The sequence below is a fragment of the Salmo trutta genome, unplaced genomic scaffold (genome assembly GCF_901001165.1).
Source record: "Salmo trutta unplaced genomic scaffold, fSalTru1.1, whole genome shotgun sequence".
Classification (NCBI taxonomy): Eukaryota; Metazoa; Chordata; class Actinopteri; order Salmoniformes; family Salmonidae; genus Salmo; species Salmo trutta.
The window spans coordinates 40,001-54,041 of record NW_021822920.1 but is presented as its reverse complement, the minus strand read 5'-3'; the positions used below and the strand labels follow the sequence as shown (position 1 = coordinate 54,041).

Genomic DNA, 14,041 nt, shown 5'->3' with positions numbered 1-14,041 from the left:
TGCTTTTTCCAGGACATAGATTGACAAGGTGAATCCAGGTGAAAGCAGTGATCCCTTATTGATGCCACTTAAATCCACTTCAGTCAGTGTAGATGAAGGGGAGGAGACGGGTTTAATAGGGATGCACCGATATGACATTTTTGGCCGATACCCATATCCAATATTTTCCTTGTCAAACAACCCGATATCAATGTTCAATACTTTCCTTTCCTAACAACACGATACCGATATCAGATATTTTCCTTTTCGAACATCCCGATACCGATATCTGGTATTTTCCTTGCCAAACCACCGATATCTGATATTTTCCTTGCCAAACATCCAGGTATCCAATATTTTTCTTGCAAAACAACCCGATAGCGATTTCCAGTATTTCCTTTCCTAACAACCCGATACGATATCCGATATTTTCCAGTATTTTCCTTGCCAAACAACCCGATATCCAGTATTTTCCTTGCCAAACAACCCGATATCCAGTATTTTCCTTGCCAAACAACCCGATATCCAGTATTTTCCTTGCCAAACAACCCGATATCCAGTATTTTCCTTGCCAAACACCCAATACCGATATCCAGTGTTTTCCTTGCTAAACAACTCGATACCGATAACCGATATTTACAATTTTAGCTGCCTTCTAAGCATTCTAGTACAGTTAAATAGTTGAAACACACACACACTGACCAAAAAGTTATTTTGTTGGCATTTACGTATATCCCCATTACCATTAAAACATAATCAAAACCTATTTATTTTACTTACTTGCTGACGGGCGCACCGATTTGTATCAAGAACTGCAACGCTGCTGGGTTTTTCATGCTTAACAGTTTCCCGTGTATCTCAAGAATGGTCCACCACCCAAAGGACATCCAGCACACTTGACACAACTGTGAGAATCATAGGAGTCAACATGGGCCAGCATCTCTGTGGAACGTTTTCTACACCTTGAAGAGTCAATGCCTTGACAAGTTGAGGCTGTTTTGAGGGTAAAAAGGGGGGGGGGACACTCAATATTAGGAGGGTGTTCTTAATGTTTTGTACACTCAGTGTATGTCTTTTGCTTTATGTAATGGCATATATTTTAATGCTTTATGTAATGTATGTAATCTATTGATATATAATTTTGATATATTTTGAAATGCAGTTACATGGTGATTCATTTTGTTTTTCAGAATCTCCAAGCAAACTCAGTCTCTCCAGAGATCAGTCTCTCCAGTACCCAGTCATCTGTCCATGAAGAGTGACTTCTCTATGGATCGTCCTATATGTTTTAGTAATGGATCAGGGACCTTTGACCCCAGGTAAGTTACTGGTCAGAATTGATGATATTTCTATTGAAGAGGAGAACCTTCAAGATCTGAAACCTGATGTATTTTGTGTATCTGAGTATATACTGTAAAGCATCTGCTTATCATTTGTTGTTTATGTCATATATTTTTTATACAGTGAGTGTACAAAACATTATGAACACCTGCTTTTTCCACAACATAGATTGACAAGGTGAATCCAGGTGAAAGCAGTGATCCCTTATTGATGCCACTTAAATCCACTTCAGTCAGTGTAGATGAAGGGGAGGAGACGGGTTTAATAGGGATGCACCGATATGACATTTTTGGCCGATACCCATATCCGATATTTTCCTTGTCAAACAACCCGATACCCAATATCCGATATTTTCTTTGTCAAACAACCCGATATCAATATTCAATACTTTCCTAACAACCCGATACGATATCCGATATTTTCCTTGTCAAACAACACGATACTGATATCAGATATTTTCCTTTTCGAACATCCCGATACCAATATCTGGTATTTTCCTTGCCAAACCACCAGATATCTGATATTTTCCTTGTCAAACAACACAGTATCAGTTATTTTCCTTTTCAAACACCCCGATACCGATATCTGGTATTTTCCTTGCCAATCAACCCGATATCCAGTATTTTTTCTTGCCAAACAACCCGGTACCCAATATCCAATATTTTTCTTGCCAAACAACCCGATATCTGATATTTTCCTTGCCAAACAACCCGATATCTGATATTTTCCTTGCCAAACAACCCGATATCTGATATTTTCCTTGCCAAACAACCCGGTACCAATATCCAATATTTTTCTTGCCAAACAACCCGATATCTGATATTTTCCTTGCCAAACAACCCGATATCTGATATTTTCCTTGCCAAACAACCCGATATCTGATATTTTCCTTGCCAAACAACCCGATATCTGATATTTTCCTTGCCAAACAACCCGGTACCAATATCAATATTTTTCTTGCCAAACAACCCGATATCCAGTATTTTCCTTGCCAAACAACCCAATGCCGATATTCAGTATTTTCCTTGCTAAACAACTCGATACTGATAACCGATTTTAAAAATTTAGCTGCCTTCTAAGCATTCTAGTACAGTTAAATAGTTGAAACACACACACACTGACCAAAAAGTTACTTTGTTGGCATTTACGTATGTCCCCATTACCATTAAAACATAATCAAAAACCTATTTATTTTACTTACTTGGCTGCCGGGCGCACCGATTTGTATCAAGAACTGCAACGCTGCTGGGTTTTTCCATGCTTAACAGTTTCCCGGTATCTCAAGAATGGTCCACCACCCAAAGGACATCCAGCACACTTGACACAACTGTGAGAATCATAGGAGTCAACATGGGCCAGCATCTCTGTGGAACGCTTTCTACACCTTGAAGAGTCAATGCCTTGACAAGTTGAGGCTGTTTTGAGGGTTAAAAGGGGGGGGGGACACTCAATATTAGGAGGGTGTGCTTAATGTTTTGTACACTCAGTGTATGTCTTTTGCTTTGTGTAATGGCATATATTTTAATGCTTTATGTAATGTATGTAATCTATTGATATATAATTTTGATACATTTTGAAATGCAGTTACATGGTGATTCATTTTGTTTTTCAGAATCTCCAAGCAAACTCAGTCTCTCCAGAGATCAGTCTCTCCAGTACCCAGTCATCTGTCCATGAAGAGTGACTTCTCTATGGATCGTCCTATACATTTTAGTAGTGGATCAGGACCTTTGACCCCAGGTAAGTTACTGGTCAAAATTGATGATATTTCTATTGAAGAGGAGAATCTTCAAGATCTGAAACCTGATGTATTTTGTGTGTCTGAGTATATACTGTAAAGCATCTGCTTATCATTTGTTGTGTATATCATATATTTAAGACACTGTAGTACACAAACCATTATGAACACCTGCTTTTTCCATGACATAGATTGACAAGGTGAATCCAGGTGAAAGCAATGATCCCTTATTGATGTCACTTGTTAAATCCACTTCAATCTGTGTAGATGAAGGGGAGGTTACAGGTTAAATAATTAGCGTCAAGCCTTGAGACAATTGAGACATGGATTGTGTATGTGTGCCATTCAGAGGGTGAATGAGCAAATCAAAATATCTAAGTCCCTTTGAACGGGGTATTGTGGTAGGTCTCAGGCACACTGGTTTGTGAAGAATCTAAAATTCTAGTAATGGCGTTGTGGACATATTATTCATTCCAGAGGCTACTACCACACTCAGACAGCACAGTATACTGTTCCCAAATGTCTGTCTATGAACAGTGACTTCTCCATGGATCGTCCTGTTAATTCCAGTGGTGGTGGATTAATTACCTTTGACCGAAGGTACGTCACCAGATTTTTGTTGTTGTAATTTGAGAATGTTCAAGATGTCATAGCTATGTTGTTGTAATTTGTTGTAACTGAGTTTATTAGAGTAATTACTGCACCCTCCTATATCTCTGGTGGATGGTCTACTCTGTTAGTGGATCAGTATATCTCTCTCTCTCTCTCTCTCCTTTATCTCTGTATTGGATGGTCTACTCTGTTAGTGGATCAGTATCTCTCTCTCCTTTATCTCTGTAGTGGATGGTCTACTCTGTTAGAGGATCAGTATCTCTCTCTCCTTTATCTCTGTATTGGATGGTCTACTCTGTTAGTGGATCAGTATCTCTCTCTCTCTCCTTTATCTCTGTAGTGGATGGTCTACTCTGTTAGAGGATCAGTATCTCTCTCTCTCCTTTATCTCTGTAGTGGATGGTCTACTCTGTTAGAGGATCAGTATCTCTCTCTCCTTTATCTCTGTATTGGATGGTCTACTCTGTTAGAGGATCAGTATCTCTCTCTCTCCTTTATCTCTGTAGTGGATGGTCTACTCTGTTAGAGGATCAGTATCTCTCTCTCTTTTATCTCTGTAGTGGATGGTCTACTCTGTTAGAGGATCAGTATCTCTCTCTCCTTTATCTCTGTAGTGGATGGTCTACTCTGTTAGAGGATCAGTATCTCTCTCTCCTTTATCTCTGTAGTGGATGGTCTACTCTGTTAGAGGATCAGTATCTCTCTCTCCTTTATCTCTGTAGTGGATGGTCTACTCTGTAGAGGATCAGTATCTCTCTCTCCTTTATCTCTGTAGTGGATGGTCTACTCTGTTAGAGGATCAGTATCTCTCTCTCCTTTATCTCTGTAGTGGATGGTCTACTCTGTTAGAGGATCAGTATCTCTCTCTCCTTTATCTCTGTAGTGGATTGGTCTACTCTGTTAGAGGATCAGTATCTCTCTCTCCTTTATCTCTGTAGTGGAATGGTCTACTCTGTTAGAGGATCAGTATCTCTCTCCTTTATCTCTGTAGTGGATGGTCTACTCTGTTAGAGGAGAGAGAGAGAGATACTGATCCTCTAACAGAGTAGACCATCCACTACAGAGATAAAGGAGAGAGAGATACTGATCCTCTATCTCTGTAGTGGATGGTCTACTCTGTTAGAGGATCAGTATCTCTCTCTCCTTTATCTCTGTAGTGGATGGTCTACTCTGTTAGAGGATCAGTATCTCTCTCTCCTTTATCTCTGTAGTGGATGGTCTACTCTGCCAGAGGATCAGCCCAGGTGTGCAGTGTGCCAGCAGGTTCTGAGGGGTCCAGTCTCTATCACCTGTGGACACAGGTTCTGCAGACAGTGCATCACCAGATACTGGGAGAACCTGCTCCTTCAGGAGACTATGACTGTCCTCAGTGTAGAAAGAGATCCAGAACACGTCCTGTACTACAGAACCTGAGGGAACCCAATGATGCAAGAGGCTCTGAAAACAGTAAGAACACTTGCAGACCTGTGCTAAGTCAATACCTCAATATGATTTAAATGTAGTTAACTACAATAATATGAGATAATATAAGTTACTGTAGTTGTGGAAGATCCACTTTTCATCCTGTCAATGAATGTGTCTGATACACATCCTTTTTACTCCTCCCTTGTAGTGGAGGACAGCCTGCAGAGAGCTATAGTAAGCCATAAAGCCAGCCTGCAGAGAGCCATAGTAAACCATAAAGACAGCCTGCAGAGAGCCATAGTAAACCATAAAGACAGCCTGCAGAGAGCCATAGTAAACCATAAAGACAGCCTGCAGAGAGCCATAGTAAACCATAAAGCCAGTCTGAAAAGGAGGTATGAATGTGTGATAGAAGGCATGGAAACAGCAGGGAACCAAACTCCCCTCAACAGGATTTACACAGAGCTCTACATCACAGAAGGAGAGAGTGAAGGGGTTAACAATGAACATGAGGTGTGGCAGCTAGAGACAGCATCCAGGACACCAACCTCACATGACACAGCAATCCACTGCAATGACATCTTTAAACCCTTACCTGGCCAAGAGAGAAGCATCAGAACTGTGCTGACGAAGGGCATCGCTGGCATCGGGAAAACTGTCTCTGTGCAGAAGTTCATCCTAGACTGGGCTGAAGGGAAGGCTAACCAAGATGTGGAGATCATATTTGTGCTTCCTTTCCGGGAGCTGAACTTGATCAAAGATCTCCAGTACAGTCTTCTCAGACTTTTAAATGACTTCCACACAGAACTAGACATAGGCAATGCACAGAAACTCACTGCCTGTAAAGCTATGTTCATCTTTGATGGTTTGGATGAAAGCAGACTTCCATTGGATTTCCAGCACCATGAAAAGGTGTCTGATGTCACCCAGACATCATCTGTTGATGTTCTGCTGACAAACCTCATCAAGGGGAATCTGCTTCCCTCTGCTCTCCTATGGATAACCTCCCGACAAGCAGCAACCAATCAGATCCCCCCTGAGTGTGTTGACCAGGTGACAGAAGTACGAGGGTTCAATGACCCACAGAAGGAGGAGTACTTCAGGAAGAGATTCAGTGATGAGGACCTGGCCAGCAGAATCATCTCACACATAAAGACATCAAGGAGCCTCCACATCATGTGCCACATGCCAGTCTTCTGTTGGATTTCTGCAATAGTCTTTGAACACATGTTGAGTACAGACAAGAGGAGAGAGATGCCCACGACTCTAACTGAGATGTCCATACACTTCCTGCTCATTCAGACCAGCCTGAAGAACCAGAAGTATCATGGAAGAGATGAGATGGATCAAGAGGAGCTCATGGAGTCAGATAAGGAAATTCTTCTGAAGCTGGGGAAGCTGGCGTTTGAAAATCTGGAGAAGGGTAATCTCATGTTCTATGAAGAAGACCTGAAAGAGGCTGGCCTTGATGTCAAAGAAGCCTCGGTGTACTCAGGAGTGTGCACACAAATCTTTAAAGAAGAGTCTGTGTTATTTCAGAGAGTGGTGTACTGCTTTGTTCATCTGAGCATTCAGGAGTTTCTCTCAGCTGTCTACATGTACCATTGTTACACAACCAGGAACATGGATGCACTGAAGCCCTTCCTCAAGAGAAAGTCTAGAGCTGCGTGTGAAAAGCTAACCTTGTATGAGCTGCTGAAGAGTACCGTGGATAAAGCCTTGGAGAGTAAGAATGGACACCTGGACCTTTTTGTCCGCTTCCTTCATGGCATGTCACTGGTGTCCAATCAGAAACTCCTACGAGGTCTGGTGACACAGACAGAAAGCAGTCCGGAGAGCGTCAAGAAAACAATCCGATCCCTTAAGGTGACAAAGAGGAAGAACATCTCCCCTGAGAGGTGCATCAATCTCTTCCACTGTCTGATAGAGATGAAAGACCATTCAGTACAGGAGGAAATCCAAGAGTACTTGAGGTCAGAGAACAGATCCAAAAACCTCTCCCATGCTCAGTGTTCAGCACTGGCCTACATGCTGCAGATATCAGAGGAGGTTCTGGATGTGTTTAACCTGAAGGAATACAAGACATCAGAGGAGGGTCGTAGGAGACTGCTCCCAGCGGTGAGAGGTTGCAGGAAAGCGCTGTAAGTATTATTGTAAATATCGCACACCAAAATAGATTGTAGTTATAGCAGTATTTTCATTGGCTGACTGGCTCTGTAAGTACTCATGTGACTATCTCTCAGACCAAACTTTACTGAATGTAGGAACAACAGTATTTTCATTGGCTGAATAAACTTTCTATCAGCTGAAAACTCTAAAACAAACTATAATTCAAACTGATCAGGAAAAGTTGTAGCATTGAACCATGAATGCACGAGATACACATTATTCATGCAGCGTAACTGTGAAAGCAGGGAAAGCTGAGCGTAACATTTTAATACAACCTGTCTGTCATTGTATTTATTCTGTGTTGGCAGACTCACTGGCTGTAAACTCACAGACACATTCTGTGAAGTGTTGGCCTCAGTTCTCAGTTCAAACCCCTCACACCTGAGAGAGCTGGATCTGAATAACAATGACCTGAAGGATTCAGGAGTGCAGCTGCTCTCTGCTGGACTGGGGAATCCCCACTGCAAACTGGAGACTCTGAGGTCAGTATTGAATATAGTGTGGACTGTATACTCAATACAATCTAAATCTGATACCTCACTGTCTGTCTTTTGACTGATACTGCTTTTTAAACTGGTCTGGTCAGTCAATCCAAATATTTGTACAATACATGTTTCTCTCTACAAGCAAGACTTCCATAATTTGTAATTTCTTATAATGATACATTCATTAATTTATAAATATATATTGCAGGTTTCAGGACACTGATTTATCTGAACATGTTGAACAAATATACACTGCTCAAAAAAATAAAGGGAACACTTAAACAACACAATGTAACTCCAAGTCAATCACACTTCTGTTAAATCAAACTGTCCACTTAGGAAGCAACACTGATTGACAATACATTTCACATGCTGTTGTGCAAATGGAATAGACAACAGGTGGAAATTATAGGCAATTAGCAAGACACCCCCAATAAAGGAGTGGTTCTGCAGGTGGTGACCACAGACCACTTCTCAGTTCCTATGCTTCCTGGCTGATGTTTTGGTCACTTTTGAATGCTGGCGGTGCTTTCACTCTAGTGGTAGCATGAGACGGAGTCTACAACCCACACAAGTGGCTCAGGTAGTGCAGCTCATCCAGGATGGCACATCAATGCGAGCTGTGGCAAGAAGGTTTGCTGTGTCTGTCAGCGTAGTGTCCAGAGCATGGAGGCGCTACCAGGAGACAGGCCAGTACATCAGGAGACGTGGAGGAGGCCGTAGGAGGGCAACAACCCAGCAGCAGGACCGCTACCTCCGCCTTTGTGTAAGGAGGAGCAGGAGAAGCACTGCCAGAGCCCTATAAAATGACCTCCAGCAGGCCACAAATGTGCATGTGTCTGCTCAAACGGTCAGAAACAGACTCCATGAGGGTGGTATGAGGGCCCGACGTCCACAGGTGGGGGTTGTGCTTACAGCCCAACACCGTGCAGGACGTTTGGCATTTGCCAGAGAACACCAAGATTGGCAAATTCGCCACTGGCACCCTGTGCTCTTCACAGATGAAAGCAAGTTCACACTGAGCACGTGACAGACGTGACAGAGTCTGGAGACGCCGTGGAGAACGTTCTGCTGCCTGCAACATCCTCCAGCATGACCGGTTTGGCGGTAGGTCAGTCATGGTGTGGGGGTGGCATTTCTTTGGGGGGCCGCACAGCCCTCCATGTGCTCGCCAGAGGTAGCCTGACTGCCATTAGGTACTGAGATGAGATCCTCAGACCCCTTGTGAGACCATATGCTGGTGCGGTTGGACCTGGGTTCCTCCTAATTCAAGACAACGCTAGACCTCATGTGGCTGGAGTGTGTCAGCAGTTCCTGCAAGAGGAAGGCATTGATGCTATGGACTGGCCCGCCCGTTCCCCAGACCTGAATCCAATTGAGCACATCTGGGACATCATGTCTCGCTCCATCCACCAACGCCACGTTGCACCACAGACTGTCCAGGAGTTGGCGGATGCTTTAGTCCAGGTCTAGGAGGAGATCCCTCAGGAGACCATCCGCCACCTCATCAGGAGCATGCCTAGGCGTTGTAGGGAGGTCATACAGGCACGTGGAGGCCACACACACTACTGAGCCTGATTTTGACTTGTTTTAAGGACATTACATCAAAGTTGGATCAGCCTGTAGTGTGGTTTTCCACTTTAATTTTGAGTGTGACTCCAAATCCAGTCCTCCATGGGTTGATAAATTGGATTTCCATTGATTATTTTTGTGTGATTTTGTTGTCAGCACATTCAACTATGTAAAGAAAAAAGTAATTAATAAGATTATTTCTTTCATTCAGATCTAGGATGTGTTGTTTAACTGTTCCCTTTATTTTTTTGAGCAGTGTATATTTTCACCACCAAAGAATATCAGTGTGATTTTAATATGATTTGACTCTTTGCAGGCTGTCAGGCTGTCTAGTTACAGAGGAAGGCTGTGCTTCTCTGGTCTCAGCTCTGAGGTCAAACCCCTCACACCTGAGAGAGCTGGACCTGAGCTACAATCACCCAGGAGTCTCAGGAGTCAGACTGCTCTCTGCTGGACTGGAGGATCCACACTGCAGACTGGAGAAACTCAAGTATGTAGAGGGTTTATGTCAATGTTCATATCAGACATGTTTGACTTAAGATGAAGATATGAATCTATATGTTGTTTGAGAGAATAAACCAAATGCATCTACCGTTGTCCTTCTACACTACTCGTTAAATTAACAGTGTGTTTGTGAAGTCATGATGATCTCTTTGTCAGGCTGTCAGGCTGTGGAGTCACAGAGGAAGGCTATGCTTCTCTGGTCTCAGCTCTGAGGTCAAACCCCTCACACCTGAGAGAGCTGGACCTGAGTAACAATGAACTGAAGGATTCAGGAGTGAAGCTGCTCTCTGCTGGACTGGGGAATCCCCACTGTAAACTGGAGACTCTGAGGTCAGTATTCCTGTAGTTGGTCAACAAGTGATAACTGTTCACCAGATCCACATGTGTTTACCAGGCACACGTAGTCCACACCATATGTGTTTGGACAGTGAAGCCTACAGTTTTACATTTGGTGCTATGCTCCAGAATTTTGGATTAGAGATAGAATGTTTCATATTAGGTGACAGTACAGAATGTCACCTTTTATTTGAGGGTGTTTTCATACATAGCTGTGTTACTGTTAAGAAAGGAAAGCACTTTATGCATGTAGTTCTCCCATTTGAAGAAGTCTTAATTATTTGGACATATTCACTTATTTTGTATTAAAGTCATACGTTTAGTATTTGGTCCCATATTCCATGCCTGCAGTGATTACATCAAGCTTGTGATTCTACTAACTTGTTGAATGTATTTGCAGTTTGTTTTGGTCGTGTTTTAGATTGTTTTTCCTAATAGTAACTGAATGGTGAATAATGTCCTGTAATTTTGGAGTCACTTCACTTGTATTGTCAGTAAGAATAGAATATGTTTCTGGACACTTCTACATTCATGTGGATGCTACCATGATTATGAATAATCATGAATGAATCGTGAATAATGACAAATGAGAAAGTTACTGGGGCACAAAGATCAGACCCCCTCTGTTATTGGTAATGGTGAGAGGTTAGCATGTTTTGTTGTAACCTCTGTTATTGGTAATGGTGAGAGGTTAGCATGTTTTGTTGTATCCTCTGTTATTGGTAATGGTGAGAGGTTAGCATGTTTTGTTGTAGCCTCTGTTATTGGTAATGGTGAGAGGTTAGCATGTTTTGTTGTAGCCTCTGTTATTGGTAATGGTGAGAGGTTAGCATGTTTTGTTGTAACCTCTGTTATTGGTGATGGTGAGAGGTTAGCATGTTTTGTTGTAGCCTCTGTTATTGGTGATGGTGAGAGGTTAGCATGTTTTGTTGTAGCCTCTGTTATTGGTAATGGTGAGAGGTTAGCATGTTTTGTTGTAGCCTCTGTTATTGGTAATGGTGAGAGGTTAGCATGTTTTGTTGTAGTCTCTGTTATTGGTAATGGTGAGAGGTTAGCATGTTTTGTTGCAGCCTCTGTTATTGGTAATAGCGAGAGGTTAGCATGTTTTGTTGTAGCCTCTGTTATTGGTAATGGTGAGAGGTTAGCATGTTTTGTTGTAGCCTCTGTTATTGGTAATGGTGAGAGCTTAGCATGTTTTGTTGTAGCCTCTGTTATTGGTAATGGTGAGAGCTTAGCATGTTTTGTTGTAGCCTCTGTTATTGGTAATGGTGAGAGGTTAGCATGTTTTGTTGTAGCATCTGTTATTGGTAATGGTGAGAGGTTAGCATGTTTTGTTGTATACTCTGTTATTGGTAATGGTGAGAGGTTAGCATGTTTTGTTGTAGCCTCTGTTATTGGTAATGGTGAGAGGTTAGCATGTTTTTTTGTAACCTCTGTTATTGGTGATGGTGTGAGGTTAGCGTGTTTTGTTGTAGCCTCTGTTATTGGTGATGGTGAGAGGTTAGCATGTTTTGTTGTAGCCTTTGTTATTGGTAATGGTGAGAGGTTAGCATGTTTTGTTGTAGCCTCTGTTATTGGTAATGGTGAGAGGTTAGCATGTTTTGTTGTAGTCTCTGTTATTGGTAATGGTGAGAGGTTAGCATGTTTTGTTGCAGCCTCTGTTATTGGTAATAGCGAGAGGTTAGCATGTTTGTTGTAGCCTCTGTTATTGGTAATGGTGAGAGGTTAGCATGTTTTGTTGTAGCCTCTGTTATTGGTAATGGTGAGAGCTTAGCATGTTTTGTTGTAGCCTCTGTTATTGGTAATGGTGAGAGCTTAGCATGTTTTGTTGTAGCCTCTGTTATTGGTAATGGTGAGAGGTTAGCATGTTTTGTTGTAGCATCTGTTATTGGTAATGGTGAGAGGTTAGCATGTTTTGTTGTAGACTCTGTTATTGGTAATGGTGAGAGGTTAGCATGTTTTGTTGTAGACTCTGTTATTGGTAATGGTGAGAGGTTAGCATGTTTTGTTGTAGACTCTGTTATTGGTAATGGTGAGAGGTTAGCATGTTTTGTTATAGCCTCTGTTATTGGTAATGGTGAGAGGTTAGCATGTTTTGTTGTATCCTCTGTTATTGGTAATGGTGAGAGGTTAGCATGTTTTGTTGTAGCCTCTGTTATTGGTAATGGTGAGAGGTTAGCATGTTTTGTTGTAGCCTCTGTTATTGGTAATGGTGAGAGGTTAGTATGTTTTATTGTAGCCTCTGTTATTGGTAATGGTGAGAGGTTAGCATGTTTTATTGTAGTCTCTGTTATTGGTAATGGTGAGAGGTTAGCATGTTTGTTGTAGCCTCTGTTATTGGTAATGGTGAGAGGTTAGCATGTTTTGTTGTAGCCTCTGTTATTGGTAATGGTGAAGAGGTTAGCATGTTATGTTGTAATCTCTGTTATTGGTAATGGTGAGAGGTTAGCATGTTTTGTTTATCCTCTGTTATTGGTAATGGTGAGAGGTTAGCATGTTTTGTTGTAGTCTCTGTTATTGGTAATGGTGAGAGGTTAGCATGTTTTGTTGTAGCCTCTGTTATTGGTGATGGTGAGAGGTTAGCATGTTTTGTTGTACCCTCTGTTATTGGTAATGGTGAGAGGTTAGCATGTTTTGTTGTAGCCTCTGTTATTGGTAATGGTGAGAGGTTAGCATGTTTTGTTGTAGCCTCTGTATTGGTAATGGTGAGAGGTTAGCATGTTTGGTTGTAGTCTCTGTTGTTGGTAATGGTGAGAGGTTAGCATGTTTTGTTGTAGCATCTGTTATTGGTAATGGTGAGAGGTTAGCATGTTTTGTTGTATCCTCTGTTATTGGTAATGGTGAGAGGTTAGCATGTTTTGTTGTAGTCTCTGTTGTTGGTAATGGTGAGAGGTTAGCATGTTTGTTGTAGCCACTGTTATTGGTAATGGTGAGAGGTTAGCATGTTTTGTTGTAGCCTCTGTTATTGGTAATGGTGAGAGGTTAGCATGTTTGTTGTAGTCTCTGTTGTTGGTAATGGTGAGAGGTTAGCATGTTTTGTTGTAGCATCTGTTATTGGTAATGGTGAGAGGTTAGCATGTTTTGTTGTAGCCTCTGTTATTGGTAATGGTGAGAGGTTAGCATGTTTTGTTGTAGCCTCTGTTATTGGTAATGGTGAGAGGTTAGCATGTTTTGTTGTATCCTCTGTTATTGGTAATGGTGAGAGTTTAGCATGTTTTGTTGTAGCCTCTGTAACTTTATCACTCATAATGTTTCATGATTGATTCATGATATGTATTTCTGGCATCATCAGGATTAAAGGATTAAGTTCAAAGTGCTTTCATTTACAAAATTAGCTTCACTGTCAAATAGATATTGTTTGGACTGTTCATGTTTTAAGTCTCCCTATATTTCTGTTACTACGGTGATATCACTCTGTTATTAGTACACCTGGGGAGGGTCACTGTTGATGGACCTGGTCTGAGTGTCATGGTAACCATGGTAACCACGTATTGTGGTAATACGGTATATGATTTGACTCTTTGCAGGCTGTCAGGCTGTCTGGTCACAGAGGAAGGCTGTGCTTCTCTGGTCTCAGCTCTGAGTTCAAACCCCTCACACCTGAGAGAGCTGGACCTGAGCTACAATCACCCAGGAGACTCAGGAGTCAGACTGCTCTCTGCTGGACTGGAGGATCCACACTGCAGACTGGAGAAACTCAAGTATGTAGAGGGTTTACGTCAATGTTCATATCAGACATGTTTGACTTATCAGGCTAGTTAAGACAAACACTCTCACCACCACTTGGACAAAGTTATATGCTGACTGTGTGTGTGTCCAGTCAGTGTGTGTGTGTGTGTGTGTGTCCTGTGTGTGTGTCCTGTGTGTGTGTCCTGTGTGTGTGTCCTGTGTGTGTGTCCTG

The 14,041-nt window shown here is 42.0% G+C and overlaps 1 protein-coding gene across 1 annotated transcript in view; it reads left to right on the top strand.

The window, feature by feature from the left end:
- The first annotated feature begins 5,006 nt into the window (after positions 1-5,006).
- LOC115187228 (NLR family CARD domain-containing protein 3) overlaps positions 5,007-14,041 on the top strand; it is a 15,135-nt gene continuing 6,100 nt past the window's right edge. The window contains exons 1-6 of the mRNA XM_029746344.1: positions 5,007-5,116; positions 5,283-7,215; positions 7,552-7,725; positions 9,617-9,790; positions 9,961-10,134; positions 13,668-13,841. Of these exons, the coding sequence (XP_029602204.1) occupies position 5,116; positions 5,283-7,215; positions 7,552-7,725; positions 9,617-9,790; positions 9,961-10,134; positions 13,668-13,841 (2,630 nt within the window). The 5' untranslated portion in view covers positions 5,007-5,115. The remainder of the gene's footprint in view (positions 5,117-5,282; positions 7,216-7,551; positions 7,726-9,616; positions 9,791-9,960; positions 10,135-13,667; positions 13,842-14,041) is intronic.